Here is a 20,353-nt window from a genome sequence, read left to right as displayed (position 1 = left end):
ATATATGCATACACAAGGATGTTATCTGTTTGTGATATGTATGCACACACGTGTATATACATAAATAACATAGTTACTACTATGTACTTTGCAACAACTCCAGATAGCACCGTTGAGAGAGTCTCTGTGCTTAAAAGTTAGGAATATGCAGTCATTTCCTATGGTAAAATTTCCATTCATATTTTTTGAGATTTCTAATTACCCAATTTGCTGGTCAACCAGATTTGGGTTGTTTTTTCCCCTGCTGGTGCTTCAGAACTGTCCACCACATGCAAATATAAAAACTCTGAACTCAGTACTGCTTCTGTTTTTATTATAGGTCCAGACTGCTTCATTGTGAGACTCTGCCAAGGATAAAATAGATATCTTAGGTTACTGCTGTGGTTTGGCAGCAGCTGAGTTCAGTCTTCTTTGGGCCACTGGCCGTGGAACTTGTTACAAGGACAGACTATGGCAGAGGGTGACAGGAGGCTCATTCACAGGCATTTCCCACTGGCCAGTGCTAAGTGAGACATAGAAGCTGGTTTGACAAATGTAAAAAATATTACACTGCTAATCTTGACTGGGGACAGCACATTCTAACAAGGTAGGATTGGGGAGGATGAAGAAGCCTATCCAGAAGGAGAAGCAGAGTCTGCATTTCCCTGCCATAAAATAGTTCACTGGAAGAAGAAATGTATGTGCTTTGTTAGCCAAACTGAAAAATAAGTGATGGATATTTGAACAAGAGGCAAGGAAGGGACAGGAGGACAGCAAAGGAAGGAAGCAAAGCAGTTTTGTGCATGGGGAGCTGCTTCATGGGGAGCTGCTGCCAAGTGTAGAGTGACATCAGAAAAACAAAACAAAAGAAAAAAGCCCACTTTCACATTTGAGACCCTGTGAAATGTTTCAGGTGGAGTGATTCAGCCTGGCATGGGCAGAGCACAATGCTTGAGAATACTTCAAATGTTTTTAAGTCTTCCCTCTGATGATAATAATGGAGTCCAGCCTGACACAGTCATACTGGTAAAAGCAACCTTCTGCATGTTACCTCTGCATTCCTTACTTGTTCCTGCCTATTTTGGTGCTCTTCCTGGCCAGGAAACTATGCTTCTCCAAGTATTTTGCTGTTGGCTTGAAAGCCTCTTTTGCAGCGCAGTATCAAGGTATGCAATGCAGAGGTTCTCTAAACCCGGTGCTGAACATCATACAATGTCTGCAGAGAGTAATCTGGGACACACATGGGATAGGGTGCAGCATGCAGTCTTGTAGTCCCTGTTTGGACAAAGAAAAGTGGACCCATAACTTGCGTCATGATGGTGGTATTTCCCATTACTGTGAAAACTGAGGGTAGTCTCCTGGTTAGTTTTCTGCAAAGCCAAGAGCAAGTGGTAAGGTGCGGAATGGGGAAGGTTTACTTGAAAGAGCAGATAATGATTAAGGTATTTAATCATTGAGGAAAAGGGGATTTATATATCTCTTCAAGAGTCTTTTGCAAATCAGCCCAAACCTTTAAAGAAAGTTTTAATTCTCGATTCAGCTGCAGAAAGGCTGAAATCTCTGCTGGTCTGGGTTTCTCAGAGGCAGGTCACTCACCCTGCTTTAAGATTAGCTTAGAAACTGGGAACAGTGCTCTTTGCATTCAGCAGACAGTGTAATTACGGTAGCAGTGCCTTATTGCTAGCTAATGCTTAGGTCTTATAAAAATCCTAATAAAATTTCAGCATTTCTATGATTTGTATATCCTTTGGTATTCTAGAACAAAACTCTCAAAAGAAGCACTAACTGGTGCAAGTTTGCATTTAATTACACTGTAGTACACTGTGTGCACACAATTGCTTATTCTGAGGTTCTCCCATTTTGTGTGAGTCCTGCCATTCCACCCACCTTTGGAAATATAGAGCTATTTATACAAACAATGAAAGCGTGGGACTGAGCCGCTCCAAGCTGGCATTTGCTCACTTGTTGCAGCATATGGCACCTGTATGGGTCCCATCCTAGCAGTGTTGTTTATTTATATAAAGACATGCAAAACCTCATAGAGATGCATGTGTGCACTTGCACGCACACACACACATATCAAAGCTGAAGAGAGGACCCAGTCCTACAGAAATTTTGATAAAACACGCCTTCCCCAAATTCCATTAGACATTTTGCTTAGGAAGAGGCTGCTTTCTAGTCCCCTCTGTTTGGAAATGGAGGCAAGCAAGGACCTTTTGCACGTCAGTTCCTGATATTTAAAGCTTTTTGGAGATATGCATCAAGTTTTTTCTTTTCAAATCTGACTTTTGCTAGTCAGGAAGAGCAAGAAAATATTCTATGACCAGCTGTGCAGGAGTGTAGTTTGTTTGTTCACATGTGTTATACATGAATGTCTATTATATGCCATTTGAAATAGCTGGGATTTTACAGAACGGAGAAAGCCTGCCCACTGTCTTTCGGGTACAGAGAGGTCATCGGGGAGGAAAAGAGGATTTAGGTCTGCCAGGGAGAAAAGCAGGTATGCTGACATAAGAAGGGAGCTCTTGACGTGCTGGCCACTCAGAGGTGGACATACATGGACACATATTCACCCACATGCTTACAATGCACAATAATCTGAGACATATCTGAGAAAAGCATCTGACACTGACCTATAGTTGAGCCCCAAGGGTGATGGAAAGAGGGATGGCAACCCAAAGGTAACAGAAACCTTCTGACCCACCAAGCAGCCTTTGAGCATTGCTAGAGTTGAGAGGAAGCTCGAAAAAAAGGATTGGTACTACGCAGGCAAAACAGGCAGGGAGGTCAGCTCATAGCCCTTTTCTGACTGAGTTTTCTGGATTTCTGGAGGATCTTTGTTCTGTTTATGTTCTGGTGAACAAGGTTTTATCAGTCCAGCCCATATCCTTTTGGGGGCACTGACTTCATGGATGAGATGCAGACAGATGAACCTACAAGGTCTAACCAACACAGGGTTCTCATCATGCCTTTAACTTTGAGTCAAATATAAAAGAGACACGATTTTCATTTGGTTTTCTCAGCATGTAACTTTGCTGATTGAATGGTGGGTTTCTGACTTGGCACTCAAATCACAAGTCCTTGAGACACATGCACTGCTGCCATGCTGCTGTACTGTCAGGCCCTGGGTGGCAACTGCCATCAGTCTTCTAGGGGCAGGAAACGACCACAAAAAGTTGGTGGCACATGCTTGATCCTCTCCTTCCATAAATCCAAGGAGGTTCCCAAGGTCTCTGCAGTTGAGTGTGGACACAGCCTGTGTCCACCAGCTGGCTGAGATCCTCTAAGGCACGCTCAGAGGCTGCTGCTCAGACTGGATTATCTGAGATCCTAAGATTGCACTTCTTCCTCCACATGTCTCCATTGGGACCAAGGGAATAGAGTGGGCATTCATAATGAGTGCTCTGACTTACCTGTGAGTTAGATGAGAGGTCAGTAAATCTGAATGCTTTACTAAGAAATCATTGTTCAACTGTCTATTTAGTTGTTTGTTTTCTCCCCAGATCTGTGGCTGATTAATGCTTTCCATGGTTCATTATAGGACCTATAGCAACAACTACAGCCCACTGAAGGAGACAAAGAGGGGGTCTCAACAACATGCCTTAGCGAGTGTCCTGGGTGTGCATGCTTCAGTTGCTGCCTCTACCTCTTCCTGCTTTCTCTTGCAAAGCATTTTAAGTGCTTTGAGGGTATAGAGGTGATGCAGCTCCCAGACTGGCTCTCTCCGTCCAGCACAAAAAGGAGGAATGAGAAGGGCTTCCCATCCTGCCCCTTTGCAGATCTCCAGCTCAGAGGCTGTATGTGGACTCCAACCTCATGCTCCGCACTGCCTGATCTCCCCAGGTATCCAGTGCTGGAGCCTTGAGCCATGGTGGGAGCTACCTGGAACAGTTTTCTGGAGTTCCTCTGCACTATATTTTCCATTTTAATAAACAAAATTATGCAGAAGAACTTGGCATAATGCTGTCACACAGAGGGATTTGGGTGAGGACTTGTATTAATGTGTCTTGGTATTTGGAAGCCACGTTGAGAAGTGTGATTGAAACCTCATCCAGGCTTGGAAAAAGATATAGAATTGAAGAATATAATTTAATATAGTAAAAATGATAATGTATTGAAACACCTTTTAGTGGAACAGAACACTGTTCAGAGGTAATTTTCAGTGAGCTCAGGGGCTTCAATTTAGTGGTTTAAAGAAGACTTTTTTTTGTGTAATAAATGACTTCAGAGAATCTGATTCCACAGTTTCTAATCGCAAGCGTGTTCAGTGCAAGGAGTTTTGTACTAAACAATTTTAAAGATAGCTAAGGCTGCATGATACTAACAAACTTCAGGCATGAGGATGCTGTAGTGAGGAGAGATGCTGAAGCACACATCCCTGCTGTGAAATACTCAGAATATAGCCTTACGTGTTCCTTTAAAGAGCAATTTGTTTAATGCTGACTGAAAGCTTTCAATGAAAATATTTTTTTACCAAAAGTTTGAACGTTGAATGGAAATCATTCATAAAAGGTGACTGCTTGTCGTAACAAAAAGGAAAAAATTACTGTTGGTGGAAAAAAGAGAAGAAGGAATATGTTAATGAAAACTTTGGGGTTTAATTTTTCTCTAAAAATTGCAGCTTTGAGAAAACTAAAATCCATTTTTTTATATTAACTAATTACCCTCTATAGAGTTCTGTGATGTAATACGTTTACTCTTCATCTCTAAGGCCCAAGAATCCATTGATTCAACGTAAACACTTCAGTCACAGTTCCAAGAGCCTCTGCGTTGTGTTTATGAAAACTTACATAGTGGAGAGGTGCTGATAGAAATTAGAAGATGCTAGCTGTGACAAACTTCAAGTGGCTAAAGTTGTGCCTTGGTGTCATTCAGCCTGATTCATGCATATTTAGTCTTGGTGACATCCTAGATGGGACAGATTTCCTTGTAACAATAATAGATATGCAGAAAGAAATCAGTTGCATGTTTTCTTCAGATTGTGCTTTGCATCATAAATTTGTTGGCAACCTCTGACTACATCATGAGAAAGGTGGAGAGGACTGTACGAAGGACAGTGGAGGAAGACGTACAGGGAATATTTCTTTGTGGGGAAAGTGAAGAGTTAGGGAGAATGAACTGAATGAAGGACACTTATTACAAGTTGATCATACAGCATCTTAAACTGGCAATCTGGCTGTTTAATGTAAAAGCTGTCCAGATTCCCCTGTTTGCAAAGGAAACTGTATATCCTTTCACTAGAAATGGAAATTAGCATAGGCCAGCTATGCAGCACCTAAGGATTTAGGGTTCTGCCTCATAGATTTTTCAAAGATATTTCTGCAGCTAAGTGTCTGATTCCCATGGAAAATCTGTGAATTCCTGAAGTAATCTGTATGAGCCCTTATAAGGCTAAATAGCTTTCCAACTGTGGTTCTGCATGACAGTTTTCAAGGAAATAAAAATATAAGCTATAAAAATTTAGTAACTTTTAATTAGTTTTTAAAAATTTAGCTAATGATTTCAGTATAGTCTTAGTGTGAAGTAGTTTTAATTCCGAAGTATAGTCAATGTTATATAGCACTATGACATTTGCAGGTGTGTTTTCATGACTTTTAAATTATTTTTATCAGATTATGCCTGAAAATATGTGATTTGGACCATATCTTGGTGGTTTTGTAGTTGCTGAGTCAAGGCATAAATAACCAGGATGTTTCTGTTGTGAACCACTAGATGGTCCTTTTACAAAACTGACAATTGGAAGTGGCTTATGCGTGACAGAAAGCTTAATGTGGACCGTTTTTAAATGAGATATGACATGGCTCTATTCACAGTTGTTGTACTTTCAGATACATTTCAAATTTGAAGTAATGGCAGTTTGGTTTTGAATGTTTTACAGTTGAAGATAATAGCTTGTCTCAGAAGAAGAAGATAACAGTGGAAGATCTCTTCAGTGATGATTTCAAAATTCATGACCCGGAGGCTAAATGGGTAACTGGTGAGTGAGGAATGAACATGTCACAGTGTCTTTGCTTTGCTTCCTCGCTCTCTGGGAACCTCTTTTTTTTTTTTTTTTTTTATTTCCTTATTTATTCTTACTGTTCTTTATTTTGCTTCCGAAATTACAGACTCAAAGAATGGTTGGCATCGGAAGGGACCTCAGGAGATTATCTTGTCCAGCTCCATGCTTAAGCAAGAGCAGCTAGAGTTGCCCAGAACCATGCCCCAAAATTCAATCCTCAAATTTCTATTCCAGCTTTCCTGCTGATAAATGTGCAAACACCTCTGCACTGTTATTTTAATTTTTTATTTAAGGCTCTCCTAGTGGGCTCATAGCTCGGCACTGAAAACTACACCTTTTGTCCCAAAAGCATCCAGCATTCAGTAGGTGATTGGAAGCACGTGATTGGAAGAAGTGGTTGGAGCACTAGCAGTCATTATTTTACCATAAACCATAAGCTTCAGGCTTATATTCCTTCATCAAAGCATTTTTTTTTCTGGCAGAGAGGTGAAGCATTGCTAAGCAACAGGCAAATAGTGGTGTAGCAGCAGCTGGGCTGGTGCTTGTACACAAGCCATGGGTGCTTTTTATCCTCCACTGCCTTGCATTTTCTAGTCAGGGGAAAACCAAATAATGCTTGAATTAATGCATGTAGTATTTGCCGGAGTAGAGCTGTTTTGAGGGATGTAGATTCCAGCTCTTGCTGGAAATAGTTGCAGTCAGAACAAGCTTTGGCAAGAAAAAAATGATTTGTGGTATGCTGTTCATGTAGGTTCCAGTCCAACTCCTATTATCGCTGAAGTGATTAGTTTTTCTTCTGAATTTCATGGGGAACTGGGTAAAATCAATCTTTGTGTTTGGTTTTCCTTGTCTGTTATGCCCATTGGGAACAATTTTAATATGTGTAATGAAAAGAGTGTTAAAGGGTAGTGCTGAATTAATACATTCCCCAGCTGCCCTCAGTACAGCTGTCTCCAACTTCTCCCACCAAGTAAACTTCAGGGGAAAGCAATTGCAGATGGCATGCACCTTCACAAACACATCTGCCAATGGGTGGGAGCTCTTTTTCAGGCTGCATTCTCTGGAGGAATGGTGATCCCCATAACCAGCATCTGGGTCTGAGGATAATGGAAATATGTTACCTGCATTGCAATTCAGAATTATTTGTCTAGCATCCCTTTTTTTTTAGCACTGATATCTCTAATGTCCCTTATGAAGGAAGAAGTGTTTTATTAAGACTTTTAGTGCTATTTTCTTTCTTTGCTTAAGTACAAGGGAGTGATAATGAATTAAACTTTTGCAGGAACAGAGAATGAAGTATTGCCATAGAGCTAGGTATAATATCACTCTCTGATGAGTATAGTTTTACATGGATGTAAGGCACATTTTCCACAAAACTGCAGTTTTTGAAAAAACAGTATTTCCATTGGTTTTCCAATTATGGTTACATACTGGTGCCATATAAACCAAGACTCCAGTCTTGAATGTTTTAATATCCATCTCCATCCTCCCATGTACTCTTACTGATCCTAGCATTTAATGTAAGTCTTGCTTGATCTAAAATGACTAAATTATTGTTCCTGTAAAGGACAAAATCACTAAGCAGTATTGTGCAAACATGCACAGATATTTTAGAAGGACTTGTTCTGTTGCTGTGCTACTAATACCACTGATCATGATTTTAATATGTCAAGAGAAATTTTATGAAGTCAATAGATATTCTTACATTTACCCAAGGGTGACTTCACATGTAAGGGCAAGACACTAATCTGCAATGTCATTCATCCAAGGACTCAAAGCCATTTTATAGCATCAATTACTTTTCTGCATTATAGTTGCTTTCCACAGCTTTCTCTAGCTGTCTAAGTGGTGAAATCCTGATTAAGGTCCTGATAATCCTGATAAGCAAGACAAAAGACCAGTAGCCTGATTCTCAAGTGCACATTGCTATTGGTCTCTTATTCTCAATTTTAGGAATGCCAAAGCCAAACTAATAAAACTTGGTATAACAAGAGTGCTAGAATGCCTTAGCAGAAAAATTACATATTCAAAAATGGCATGTTTAAAATTTCATGTCAGCTCACAAAGAGATGTTTTGTGGAGAAAGTTGATGTTTTGTGGAGAATCTGCATAATTGTTAAATTGTAGGTAGCTGTTTTGTATCCTTCTTCCCCTTCTGCTGCTGCTAAATAAATAGTAAAATATCATGGTCATTCAGAGATTTGCAAAATTCAGTCATCCGGGCTCTTCAAAGCTTTGTTTCCTTCCTCTTCCTCTTCATTATTGCAGAAAATGGAAGTTTGGTGGCCTCAGCAAAGATGAGGCATGCTACACGTTTAGGAATATTAGAATCACCTGAGGCATTTGCTCCCAAAATAGTTCAGTCAGTATAATACCCATTTTCTTCCCAGTTAGCAAGGGGCTGATTCAAACCTTCTGAAGGAGCAAGGTCTTTCCTTTGACTTGAATGAAGTGTTGAAATTTAAAAAAAAAATAATCAAAAATTAAATTTACTATTCTGGGTGGCACTTAAATATATGCTGAAATCTCGTTGAAATTGATAGGATGACCTGGTGTTTAAGTGTTTTCTTGATTCTTAGTGGGCAAGTGAAAAAAATAACGTATTTCTGATAAATTTCATGTGATTTTGTCATTCCATTGACTTTACAAGAGCTAGGGAGAAAAGAAAAAAAAAAAGAAAAAAATAAGAAAAGCTAAAACCTGTCTCAAAACTGAAGTAACTACAATTTCAGTGCAAATATTACAGGCTTTAAGCCTTCAATCACAGTTTGTGGCTGGTTTTCGGATATGTTCGCATCTTTTCTATTGGAATGCCAATTAAATTTATTTGCACAAAGTGAGAGATATGTGAAAGATGGAACTTTGAACCTCTTACAATTTCTGTGATGTCAATTTTCAAATTCCAATTTTAACTTTTTTCTAGAGGTTTAATGAGACAAAAGAATTTTTTGTTTAATTAGCTGTTGTCTTCTACTGTCCAATTGTTGTTATTGACTCAGTTAAGAACACTTTGGAGGGGAGCAATGCATTCATAGACCAGAACAGACTTGTCAAGAGTTTATTTCTAATTCCACTGCCAGGAACTGTTATCACTAAGATTTGTTCCATAGTGTAAGTAAACACTGGATTTCTCGTGAATGTTTCACTTTTCAGGACAACATAGTATAATAGTATAGTATATAAGGTATAGTAGGTAGAAAGCAGTAAAACACAGGAAGTTTGAGATTGTGCTAGCGATCAAATGGCATTTCCGTGTTCTGTAATCCAAGTGCAAAGAATCTGAGCCATGTCTCTGTTCCAGCCCCATCCATCCCCTACCTTCTTCTTTGCTCTTCTGCTCATCCCTTGATGCATTGAACCCCGCACCATTCTATTACCATCCTCTATTGTGAACTTGCCTTTGCTGTACAGGTATAATTATGTTGTCCATATGCTAAGCATGCATACGAGCTCCCATTAGCAGCTTATTTCATACTGTGCATCTTGAATGTGTTATTTGGACATTTCTTCATTTGTATTTCTGCCTTCATACAGTGTCAGGATTGTCTTGTGCTGGCCTTTCGTTAGCCTTCTCGTGGATGACAGATGGCCCACTCATTAGTTCAGTCTCTTAACTACTTAGCAGTTCTGCTCTCAAGCTCCACATTACTTTGTAATTAGGCTTCACAATTACCAGACTTTTCCTGTAATTCATCCCACACAGGATTTTATCTTGTGTTTCTGAAAAGCTCCATGGGATGAAGAAAGTGTTCCTGTAATGGTGGGTAAAAAATGGGATAAGGAAAGGTGCCAGCATTTCCTGCTGAAGAGCAGCTCAGTCACCTGACTTCTCCTGAAGACAGTAATTTGTAGTCATTGTAGTCATGTAATCGCGGATCTGGCCTGAGAAGCTGGCCAGGTTATGAATGCTGTATTTGTGGCTCTATGGAGCTGCAGTGATTCCTATCAGCTGTGAATTTGATACTCCTCCTTTTTCTCGGGGAGGCAGCATTGAGGCCAGTCTCAAAGAAAGCAGTAGGGAGTGAATCATATCACTTTCAGAGACTTACGCTTATCTTCTGTCTTTGTACTTAATGGCAAATACATTTTTCCCACATCAAAAGTACTTGGCTGCCATTGTTATTAGAAAAACATAATAGCAGCCTTTAATATACTGCCTGTGGTTATTGCAATTGATTGGATGCAACGTGCCGTCATTACTTACTTCCTGAAGGATGTGTTTCCAGCCTTGCTGTTAGCATCTTGCATGACAGAGTGTATATAGCAGTGGCTGTTGCCAGGATTTCTGGCTGTATGTTAGTGACTGGAAGCTCCAACCAGGAGTGAATCTTTGTGCTAGACACTGCCCAGTCACAGCGAGACAGTCCTTGCAGAGAGGTTGTAGCCACATGAGAATAATAAAGGTTGAAATAAAGAGCACAATGTATTCAAGCAGTGAGGAGCACTGAGGTGCAGGACACCAAAGGACACATTCAGGGTCTTAGGAAGTTGACTTAAAAAAATGTGAAAATCAAGCCCTTTTCTCTGAGGTCTCTGCACACTCGCTTCACCTGAAACACTGGCAAAATTGTATTTATTCTTATTTGAAAAGGAACAGTGGGTAAATTAGCAAAAGGCCCTGAATGGCATGTTTAGAAATGGCTCAGTTACTTGGAATCCTGTCATTCAGTGAGAGCCAGAACCACCATGTGCCTACCTCACATCTGAGAATGGCAGCTCAGCTTTTATCTCAAAACTCGTTCTGAAAAATGCACTAGTAACTAATAGCTAAATATAATAGAGTAATTCTTTTATCTTTATTACTGAAGCACATATGTTTTGTTGCATGTTGTACTAATAACATCATAGAATCTCTAGGCTCTTTAAAAGTCTAATATTAAATTTAATGACCTAGAACTAATAAGTTTTATTTACCATGCTGAAAAAAATAATCAGGTAATAACTGAAGGAATTTATTTCAGTTTACCTATAGTAATAATGCTCAGATCAACAATACTTGGATAGCCCAAATGTCCCCAAGTCTATTCTGTGCACTGTAAATCCATTCCACTGTATTGATAAAACCATTGATGCATTTCAAATGATGCAGATGTGTGTGGAATAAATGAATTATTTATATTTTGCTTTGCATACATATTAAGAACTTTGTAAGTGCTAATATTTTATATTGTGAAAAAGATTTGCATTAAGGTACTGCTTTGGCATCCCTTCAGACTGAAATTGCCCTGCTAAAGAGCTAAAACACAAGTTAGCTGGAATGCAGTCTTCTCTGGGCTACTCATCCACAGGCCAAAAGATTGACTGCTTCTTAGCGATCACCCAAATTGTAAGGCAGCAGAGCCTTTCCCTTGGCAAGGCTGGGTTGTCGGCATGGAATCATAGAATCATAAAATAGTCAGGGTTGGAAAGGACCTTAAGATCATCTAATTCCAACCCCCCTGCCATGGGCAGGGACACCTCACACTAAACCATCCCACCCAAGGCTCTGTCCAACCTGGCTGTGAGCACCCCCAGGGATGGAGCAATCACACCTTCCCCGGGCAACCGATTCCAGTGCCTCACCACCCTTACAGTAAAGAATTTCTTCCTTATAGTCAATCTATACTTCCCCTGTTTAAGTTTGAACCCGTTACCTCTTGTCCTGTCACTGCAGTCTCTAATGAAGAGTCCCTCCCCAGCATTCCAATAGGCCCCCTTCAGGTACTGGAAGGCTGCTATGAGGTCCCCACGCAGCCTTCTCCAGGCTGAACAGCCCCAACTTTCTCAGCCAATCTTTATATGGAGGTGCTCCAGTCCCCTGATCATCCTTGTGGTCCTCCTCTGGACTTGTTCCAACAGTTCCATGTCCTTTTTATGTTGAGGACACCAGAACTGCACACAATACTGCAGGTGAGGTCTCCCAAGAGCAGAGTAGAGGGGCAGGATCACCTCCTTCGACCTGCTGGTCACACTCCTTTTGATGCAGCCCAGGATACAGTTGGCTTTCTGGGCTGCGAGCGCACACTGAAGCTGGTTCATGTTCATTTTCTCATCGACCAGCACCCCCAAGTCCTTCTCTGCAGGGCTGCTCTGAATCTCTTCTCTGCCCCACCTGTAGCTGTGCCTGGGATTGCTCCGACCCAGGTGTAGGACCTTGCACTTGGCATGGTTGAACTTCATAAGGTTGGCATCAGCCCACCTCACAAGCGTGTCAAGGTCCCTCTGGATGGCATCCCTTCCCTCCAGCGTATCAACCGGACCACACAGCTTGGTGTCATTGGCAAACTTGCTGAGGGCGCACTCAATCCCACTGTCCATGTCAGCGACGAAGATGTTGAACAAGACCGGTCCCAACACCGATCCCTGAAGGACACCACTTGTTACTGGTCTCCAGCCGGACATTGAGCCATTGACCACAACTCTTTGTGTGCGGCCACCCAGCCAGTTCTTTATCCACCGAGTGGTCCATCCATCAAATTGATATCTCTCCAATTTAGAGACAAGGATGTCGTGTGGGACAGTGTTGAATGCTTTGCACAAGTCCAGGTAGATGACATCAACTGCTCTACCCCTGCCCGTCAGTTCCGTAGCCCCGTCATAGAAGGCCACCAAGTTGGTCGGGCAGAGGATTTTCCCTTAGTGAAGCCATGCTGGCTGTCACCAAGCACCAAGCACCTTGTTGTTCTTCATGTGCCTTAGCATGCCTTCTAGGAGAATGTGCTCCAAGATTTTGCCAGGCACAGAGGTGAGACTGACTGGTCTGTAATTCCCCAGGTCTTCCATTTTCCCCTTCTTGAAAATGGGGGTTATATTTCCCTTTTTCCAGTCATCGGGCACTTCGCCTGACTGCCATGATTTTTCAAATATGATGGACAGTGGCTTAGCAACTTCATTTGCCAACTTTGGAAGAAAGACTCATCTTTCTGCTTGTCAGTGGCAGAACAAAGCTGTCTTCATAGAATCATAGAATGGTTAGAGTTGGAAGGGACCTTAGAGATCATCTGATTCCACCCCCCCTGCCATGGGCAGGGACACTTTCCATGAGACCAGGTTGCTCAAAGGAGACCAGGTTGCCCATCCAACCTGGCATGAACACTGCCAGGGATGGGGCGGCCACAACTTCTCTGGGCAACCTGTCTCACCACTCTCATAGTAAAGATTGCTTCATAATGTCTAATCTAGATCTACCTTCTGTCAATTTAAAGCCATTCCCCCTTGTCCTATCTCTACATGCCCTTGTAAAAGCCCCTCTCCAGATTTCTTGCAAACTCCCTTTAGGTATTGGATGGCTGTTGTAAGGTCTCCCTTGGGCAGCATAGTTGCAGTCTCATGCATGTTTGGGGTCTGTGTTTAGGAAGGATCTACACCTCCTTGCTGGTACCCTTGAACCCAGGTGCTGCCAGATGAGGCCTACACACTTGCCCCAGCACCTGCCTTATGTTAAATGGATGTAAGCTAGAAACTGCTCACACGTTTTGTAAGTCTAACTCTGGTGAAGGCATAAAGAAAATTGTGTTACTCTGTTGGGATATTTGCTTTGTTGCCCACCTAGTTAAACAGTGATACTAGTTAACTAATTTTAATGTGGTTTATATATGTGTTAAAAAGTTTTAAATGAATGCACTTACTGGTCTTAATGGCTTAAAGAAAATGTGTCCCATTCTCAGTTCTGGTGTGCTAGACTTCATATCCTACCTCATGGCAGCAATTTTTCTGTGAGTGCCCTGGCCTTTCAAATGTTCTGGAAATATTTTCTGAGACACACAGCAAATTACCTGAAGCTCAGCACAAACCAATTGTTTGCTGAGCTCTCTGTTGTGATTCATGAGGATATCAATGTTAGTAAAGTGGTCACACACTGAGCTTTTAGGTAGTGTTGGTATCAGTGGAAGTGTCCATGTACTTTAGAGATGTTTGATTACTCTTTTTAATTTAAATGCCTTCATAAAGTGACGTCCTATGTCGCCAAAGCAGAAGAGGTAAGAAATGCTCTGTCGCAACTGCTACAGTGAAAAAGAAGAAAGGCATATATTATTCCATTTGAACCATAATTTTCATTTTGGACCCTATCCGGGATCATCTTATTTAGGGATTTCGGTGGATCTGTGCTCTGAGAGCACTGCAAAAAAGTTGCCCTACTTCTGCCTTTCAGCTGCTGGGCAATTGCCTAAGTTTAGTGGTGACAGTAACCTATTCACTAAAGACAGGAAACCCAGGAATTAATGGCTTTTTAAGATACTGTAATAGGCTGTGGAAGAGACTACTTCTGCCATATAGCTATTTTGTTCATTACAGCTTGAGAGAATGAAATGAGAAATCAATTTGGCTCTTTTAAAAATTAATAGTCTGCAGAGCAAGCTGAGGAGAAGCTCTATACCGTGGCTTCACCAGTGCCTCAGTGCCCAGCTTCTCTGCAGTGCTGGGGTGCTGCTGGGGGCACATGCACTGATGTTACATGGGAAAAATCATCTTTTGGCATGTACAGTGTCTTCTGAATTTAGAGGGAGAAATGTACTGGAGAAAGACCTGTTTGTGAAAAATCATGCACCCTAGAAAAGTAGAAGTAATGCTGTAATGGTCAAATGGGGGAGGGTTGTTTGTGGGTTTCTTGAGTAGTTTAATGAAGAGATCAAGGTTCTCATATGTGCTTATCCTTATATTTGGTAGCCTCCATAGCTAACCTAATTTTTCTAAAGCCTACCAAATTCTAACCATTCCCTAGTGTGTCACTGACTGCTGTTGAGCCTCCAAGTCAATGTCCTCTTGAGGTACCAGAATTGGGCTTTAGGTACTGAACATCTAAATACTCACAGGCAGTAAAAATTCACCTCAAATGTTCAATGTGCTAGCTTTATATTTGCTCTATGTCTCTGCATCTTGCCAGGTTGAGCAAAGAGTGTGGCCCAGGGACAGGGCCATTGGCATGAAGATCACCTGGGATGAGTGAGATGAAAGGGAATGAGTGAAGAGGAAGGCCTTGGCAGAGTGATGCTGGACAGGGAGGATAGGCTGCACAGTCACTCAGGGGAGGAGCCCAGGCAAGCAGGGAAGATCCTGGGGGTGTACAGGGAGAAGCAGGAGCTGGAGTTGTGCAAAGGGTGAAAGTGAGCTTGGAAGTCAGTACAGTCATGTTGCTTGAGAAATGGCTTTATGGCCCAAGATGAAGAGCTGGAAAATACATTCAGTTGGAAGGGTAGTATCAAAGGGAGCAATTGGCAAACAGAAGATGGCTTGAAGAGGAGGGAGATGTCCTTGTATTCACTTTTCCTTCTTGTCTGGATTCTATTAACACCTGCTCCCCATAACCACCTAATTCTGTTCCCACTGATTTTTTTTAAACGAAGCAGAAAAAATAGGCATCTCCCCAGCAGGCAACATGATGGTCACACTCTCACATGTTGGACCAGCAAGCTAATTTCCTATTCTTTTTGCAGCCATTAGCTGAAACAGATTCCCCATTTCCCTTTCAAGCCCAGCTCCACTAAAATTAGTGCTTTTCTCTCAATTAACTGAGAAGCGAGGCGGTGTCTCCTGCCGTGACCATGTCTGCTAGTGAGGAGCAGCTTTGGGGAATAATTTGAACAGGTGTTTGAAAACTAGGACCACTTGGGCTCCTTTGTGTGTAATATTTGTTTGCAGATTGGACGTAAAAATCCATGGGAATTAGATTGAAGCTGCCCTCTTTTCTCTCCTTCCCATCTTCACGCTTTTATGTCACACCTGGTGCAAAAAACAGCGTTTCTGTGCTGTGTGTTGCTGGTGGTTAAGGCAAAGCTGCTAAATTCAGTGCTGGGTCCTTTTACACTGCCAGCCAGGCAGACTACTGTGGCTGCACCCAGTTCACAGAGGGGAACTTTTTGATTAAAAAAACCAGGAGAACAGCAGGAATGGAAATAGGAAGGAAACGACACGCTGCTACAGGGAGTGGCTGCATCCGTGGGGGACTTTTGAAGATGCGGCTCACATCAGCAGTGTTTCTGCTTCTGGAGGAAGAGAAACGCACACGGCAGTTCTGCCTACGTGCTTAACAGTTTGAATCCAGTTAAAAAAGGTTCAGTTTTTTTCATGTGGTTCAGAGTGGTTTGAAGTCAAAACTTGCTGTTCTCAGAGCCAAAAGAAAGGCACTGGTTTCACAGGGGTTTAACTGGGAAAGGGATTATGTGTTGTCTCAGCGGGTGTTAGTTAAATATCCAAATGAACAAGATGTACAGTGTGACATTGATAGATATGATTCTAAATTGACACCTGCCAAGCGGGTAATGGTGAGCTCCCAGTTGTCCCCAGCCCCGGGGGGAAGGAGGACTGCTGTGTCAAAAATTGTCTTCAATAAACTTTTTAAAGAATGGTCATACTTGCAGGCTGGATGGTTGAATTTCTATTAAAATAAATTAGTGGTGGGTTTGTTTTATTTTGTTTTGTTTCTTTTGCCTCTTCAAAAGAAGGCAACACAGGAAAGAGGAGGGAGATAAATAAGGAAGTCTGTACTTCTAGGTGATGGAGCAAGCTGACTGCAGAACATGACGGTCCTCTCTCTTGCCTAGGAGGCTGGCAGTGTCTCATCATGAGAAGGGTTGCTTTGGGAAAGAGTAAGGAGTATATTTCATTTAGGTCCAGCACTGCTAAGAGAATCTGGGTAGATAGGTGGGGAACTCAAGTTTCAAACTGTAGGTAAGGGAGATCATGAATGAGGGTTTGCATGAATTTTCTGAAGGTTTGCCTGACATTTGGGCAGGTATAAGGGTGGAAACATTTTGGGAAAGGATCACCTAGGAGATGGGCACCTAGGGAAAAACAAAGGGAGAAATGAAGTGCATAATTGCAGGATATGCTGGGCAAGAAGCACATTCAAGGCAGGATTGTAAAGGGATAATGGAGAGGGGAGAGCTCCTCAGAGTGTTTGGGCCTCTTGTTAAGCAGCTGATCCTGATTACTATGTCCTGCTGGTACCTTCAATAGTGGTTTCCAGCAAGGTTTATGTCTTTCTATACAGTCTACCTTTAGGTGCCCTCTGTTCTGTAGAAGGCAACTTTCCTTCTTTTTTTTTTAACCAAGGCAATTTTCCATTTTTCACACTGCCCTGTACAACTTTGCTTCCTTCTTGGAGATTTCTACTTAGTGCAGAGCACATTTTCCTAAGTCAGTAGCTTTCCCTGACCTTGCTCCACTGCTCTTGGACACTTGTTGAACATGGAGTGCTTAGCAAGGATTAATTAGATTGGTATGTATTCTTTCACTTGTTCCTTTTAATGAACATTAAATATATATATGCTGAGATATGAAAATGCCATCATATGGAGACAGGAAATACTGTATTTCTGGTAATTAAACTTTATCTCAGCTATTTATAGCTGAAGATTTTTCAGGCAAAGATTTACGTATCTAAGAAAGGAAGTCCCTCATGAGGGTGGATCTTCTGACTGTATTAAGCTGCTAAACATATAAGAAGCAGTATTATTTTTTGTTTTCTTACACGAAATAGTACCAGACTTATATAATTCATTAAAAGAAATTTAGAATGAGATAATTATCAGTGATCAAGGAAATATAATTATATTTTAAAATGTAGATATACAAATCTTATGTCATTGAAAATTCAGTTAAGAACAGAAGAGACCAAAGGTTTGCCCCACCCAAAATTCTGTTTCCATGACAGTCAATATGTGTGCACAAGGATGAGTGAGAGGGCAGCAAACATCACACACTTTTTAGGTCAGCGAATTACCAAATCCTGTTGTAGTTGTTCTGTTTCATAACCCAAAATGTTTTTCTCCTCCAAGTCATTTGCCAGATGTTCTCCAGACCCTCTTGCATCCCCCACGTCCTTTGTCAACTAGTTTCACTGGCCTAAGATCAGTCACGTAAGAAACTTCTTTTTGTTTACTTGGAATCTTGCTCTTATTTGCTTGATGGGCCTTGGATCAGAACCTAGAACCATCCTTGTCATTTCTAATATATAATTTTAGAGAGGATGAGAGCTACGTACAAGGATTACATAGAAGTATTGGGGTTGGCGTTTCAAGTGTGTTCAACTTATTTGAGTTCCATGCACTGTAAGGCAAATGCATGCATGTAATATAATTTGTTTGGCCCTCACCCCAAAAGTCATTCTGTTAGAGTTAAAATCTGTATGTCCTGGTACCATATTATACCATATTGGGTGATCACGATGCCATAAAATCATGGGATAGATGTCCCCAGCAGGACTTGCCCAGCTTTGTGTGAAACCAGGGCTGGGTCTATATACATACTCCTGTGTTTTAAATCTGATTACTTTGTGGACATCTCTCTCCATTGCAAGTAACGAGAAATAATCCCTGACAGAAAGTAAGGTGGTCCTGTAAGTGATCCTGAGACAGAAATGCTGAGAAATAATCCCTTATTATCAGAGTGTAACACCTCTTAGAATCCACTTCTAGTCTCATGCTTAGGAAGGTAAGAACACAAGTATGAAGAGATGAAAGAAGGAAAACAAAACACAAGGAAAAGGAGAGTGAGAAACAACTCACTAGAACATTTGATTGGAGAGAGAGATCTGAACATGTAACCACCAGGTATGTGTACACCTAGGCATGGTGTTTGCCTTCACAATGCTGACAGCTGGGTATAATGCCAAATTTTCATTTTGCTACTTGACTTAAAGTCCCAGCTTCTAGGGACAAATGACTTACAAAAATGTTTACTTTGATTCAGAAAGAAAATGAATCTTAAAACTTTTAGTACTCAAAAACATTATTAAAATTATATCTACATAGGCATTCAAAGTGTAAACATATTTGAAAGGTTAACGAAAAGAATCCAATGTCTAATTTCATTAGAAAATGCATTTTAAAGATATCAGATTCTTTTGAAGTCTTATACCTGATTTGTTAATTCTTAAGATTTGTTATCATTCAGTCTGGATAACTGGCTTCAAAGAATTTTCACTTTCCAAGGAAAGCAGATTACAATGGCATGGATGGAGAAAACATAATAAAGTCTAGTAAAAAGGCAGTTGGAAATTTCAATGCTCAAGCCAAGAAGAGGGAAAAAAATGTTTCAGCTCAGAAACAATTTCTCCATAAAGGGCAAAATTTTGGATCTACTGGATAAATGATGGTTATGTTGGCATGCATTGGACCTTGTAAAAATCAGCTGTACATTGCAGGGGTGGTAAATGTAGCAGTTCAAAGAGACTCTGGGCTCATTGCAGTTACGTTCAATGTGGTTGTTTATGCAGAATAAGACAGTCCAGGTGCTCCTTGAAAGCTTTGTCCTTGCCATACATGCAGTGTAGTAATATCTGAATACTGTGGTACCTTCAGACAGGCTGAGAAGAACCAGCAAAACGGGGCAAACATTCATCATCCATCAATTCTGCTTGGATCGAGTGTCCAGCAAGTTTTCCAATAGTGTAATTTACTGTCGCCCTAATAAACACTTGTTCTCTGCTCAGCAGTCAGTTTTCCTGTTTCCTAGTAGACAAGAGCCCATGCCCCAAACCTGCTCCTGCAGCTGGCTCTGCTTTCTCAGCCGTCTGGCAGCATCAACAGAGAGCAGAGCCAACAAGGTCTAGAGCTGGCCCATCTGCCCCATAATGGGGTTAATGCACATACTCTGTGCCGTGTTAAGCTGTTTTTACTGCTGTTTATTATTGTGTTGGTTGATGAACTGACTCATTTTACAAGACATGCTTCTTGGAAGACATATGCATAAGCCAGGACCCTTATTAATAATTTAGAGGTATCTTTTACTTCCTTATTCACCTTCCCAGTGGGAGTGTGTTCTGTGAATTGTGACATAAAAAAATGTCATAAAGCCTTTTTTAAAAATAGCATGATTTGCACATTTATATAAGTATACATATATATATATATATATTTGTTCTGTGTGTTCTCTGCTTTACTTCTTCCAGGGTTTAATTCCAGGTTTAATCTCAAGGGCAGCATTTGTGAGAATTTACTGTCACCTTTTACCTTGAAGCATTTAGCTGACAGCTATCTTGGTAGCATGAATAAGATATGGCCTTAAAACAAATTAACCTTTAACGTTTATTCTTTATTTCTTCTCTATTTTTAATGCCTCACAAACAAAGATATTTTTATAAGTAGAATTATATGCCAATGGTTGTAATACGCCTTATTTTTTTCCTAATGGGCACGGAATGGCTAATATGGCTAAATTATCAAGCCAGAATAGTATGAGTATGAAAAACATGAAAGAGTTTATTAGAATTGCATATTTTATGTTTGCTTTCCTTCTCCAGGGCACGAAACTGAGAATATTTAATCAATTTTCTGTTGCAATCAACATTTTCTAGGGGAAACAATATTGGACTACATTCAGAGGAGAACAATACTGAGAGTAGCATGGGTTTATCCACTTTGAGGGACATTATCACCTTGATCGCTACAGTGA

The 20,353-nt window shown here is 40.9% G+C and overlaps 1 protein-coding gene across 10 annotated transcripts in view; it reads left to right on the top strand.

Annotated features, from left to right (window-relative positions):
* DPP6 (dipeptidyl peptidase like 6) overlaps positions 1–20,353 on the top strand; it is a 510,591-nt gene that overhangs the window by 331,793 nt on the left and 158,445 nt on the right. For all 10 annotated transcript variants that reach the window (XM_065666817.1, XM_065666815.1, XM_065666816.1 and 7 more), the window contains exon 3: positions 5,858–5,956. In XM_065666817.1, coding sequence (XP_065522889.1) covers positions 5,858–5,956 — 99 coding nt within the window. The remainder of the gene's footprint in view (positions 1–5,857; positions 5,957–20,353) is intronic.

Source organism: Lathamus discolor, chromosome 2 (genome assembly GCF_037157495.1).
Source record: "Lathamus discolor isolate bLatDis1 chromosome 2, bLatDis1.hap1, whole genome shotgun sequence".
In the NCBI taxonomy this organism is placed as follows: Eukaryota; Metazoa; Chordata; class Aves; order Psittaciformes; family Psittacidae; genus Lathamus; species Lathamus discolor.
Note: the sequence above shows the minus strand (reverse complement) of the source record. Positions and strands in the feature narration are given on the sequence as shown.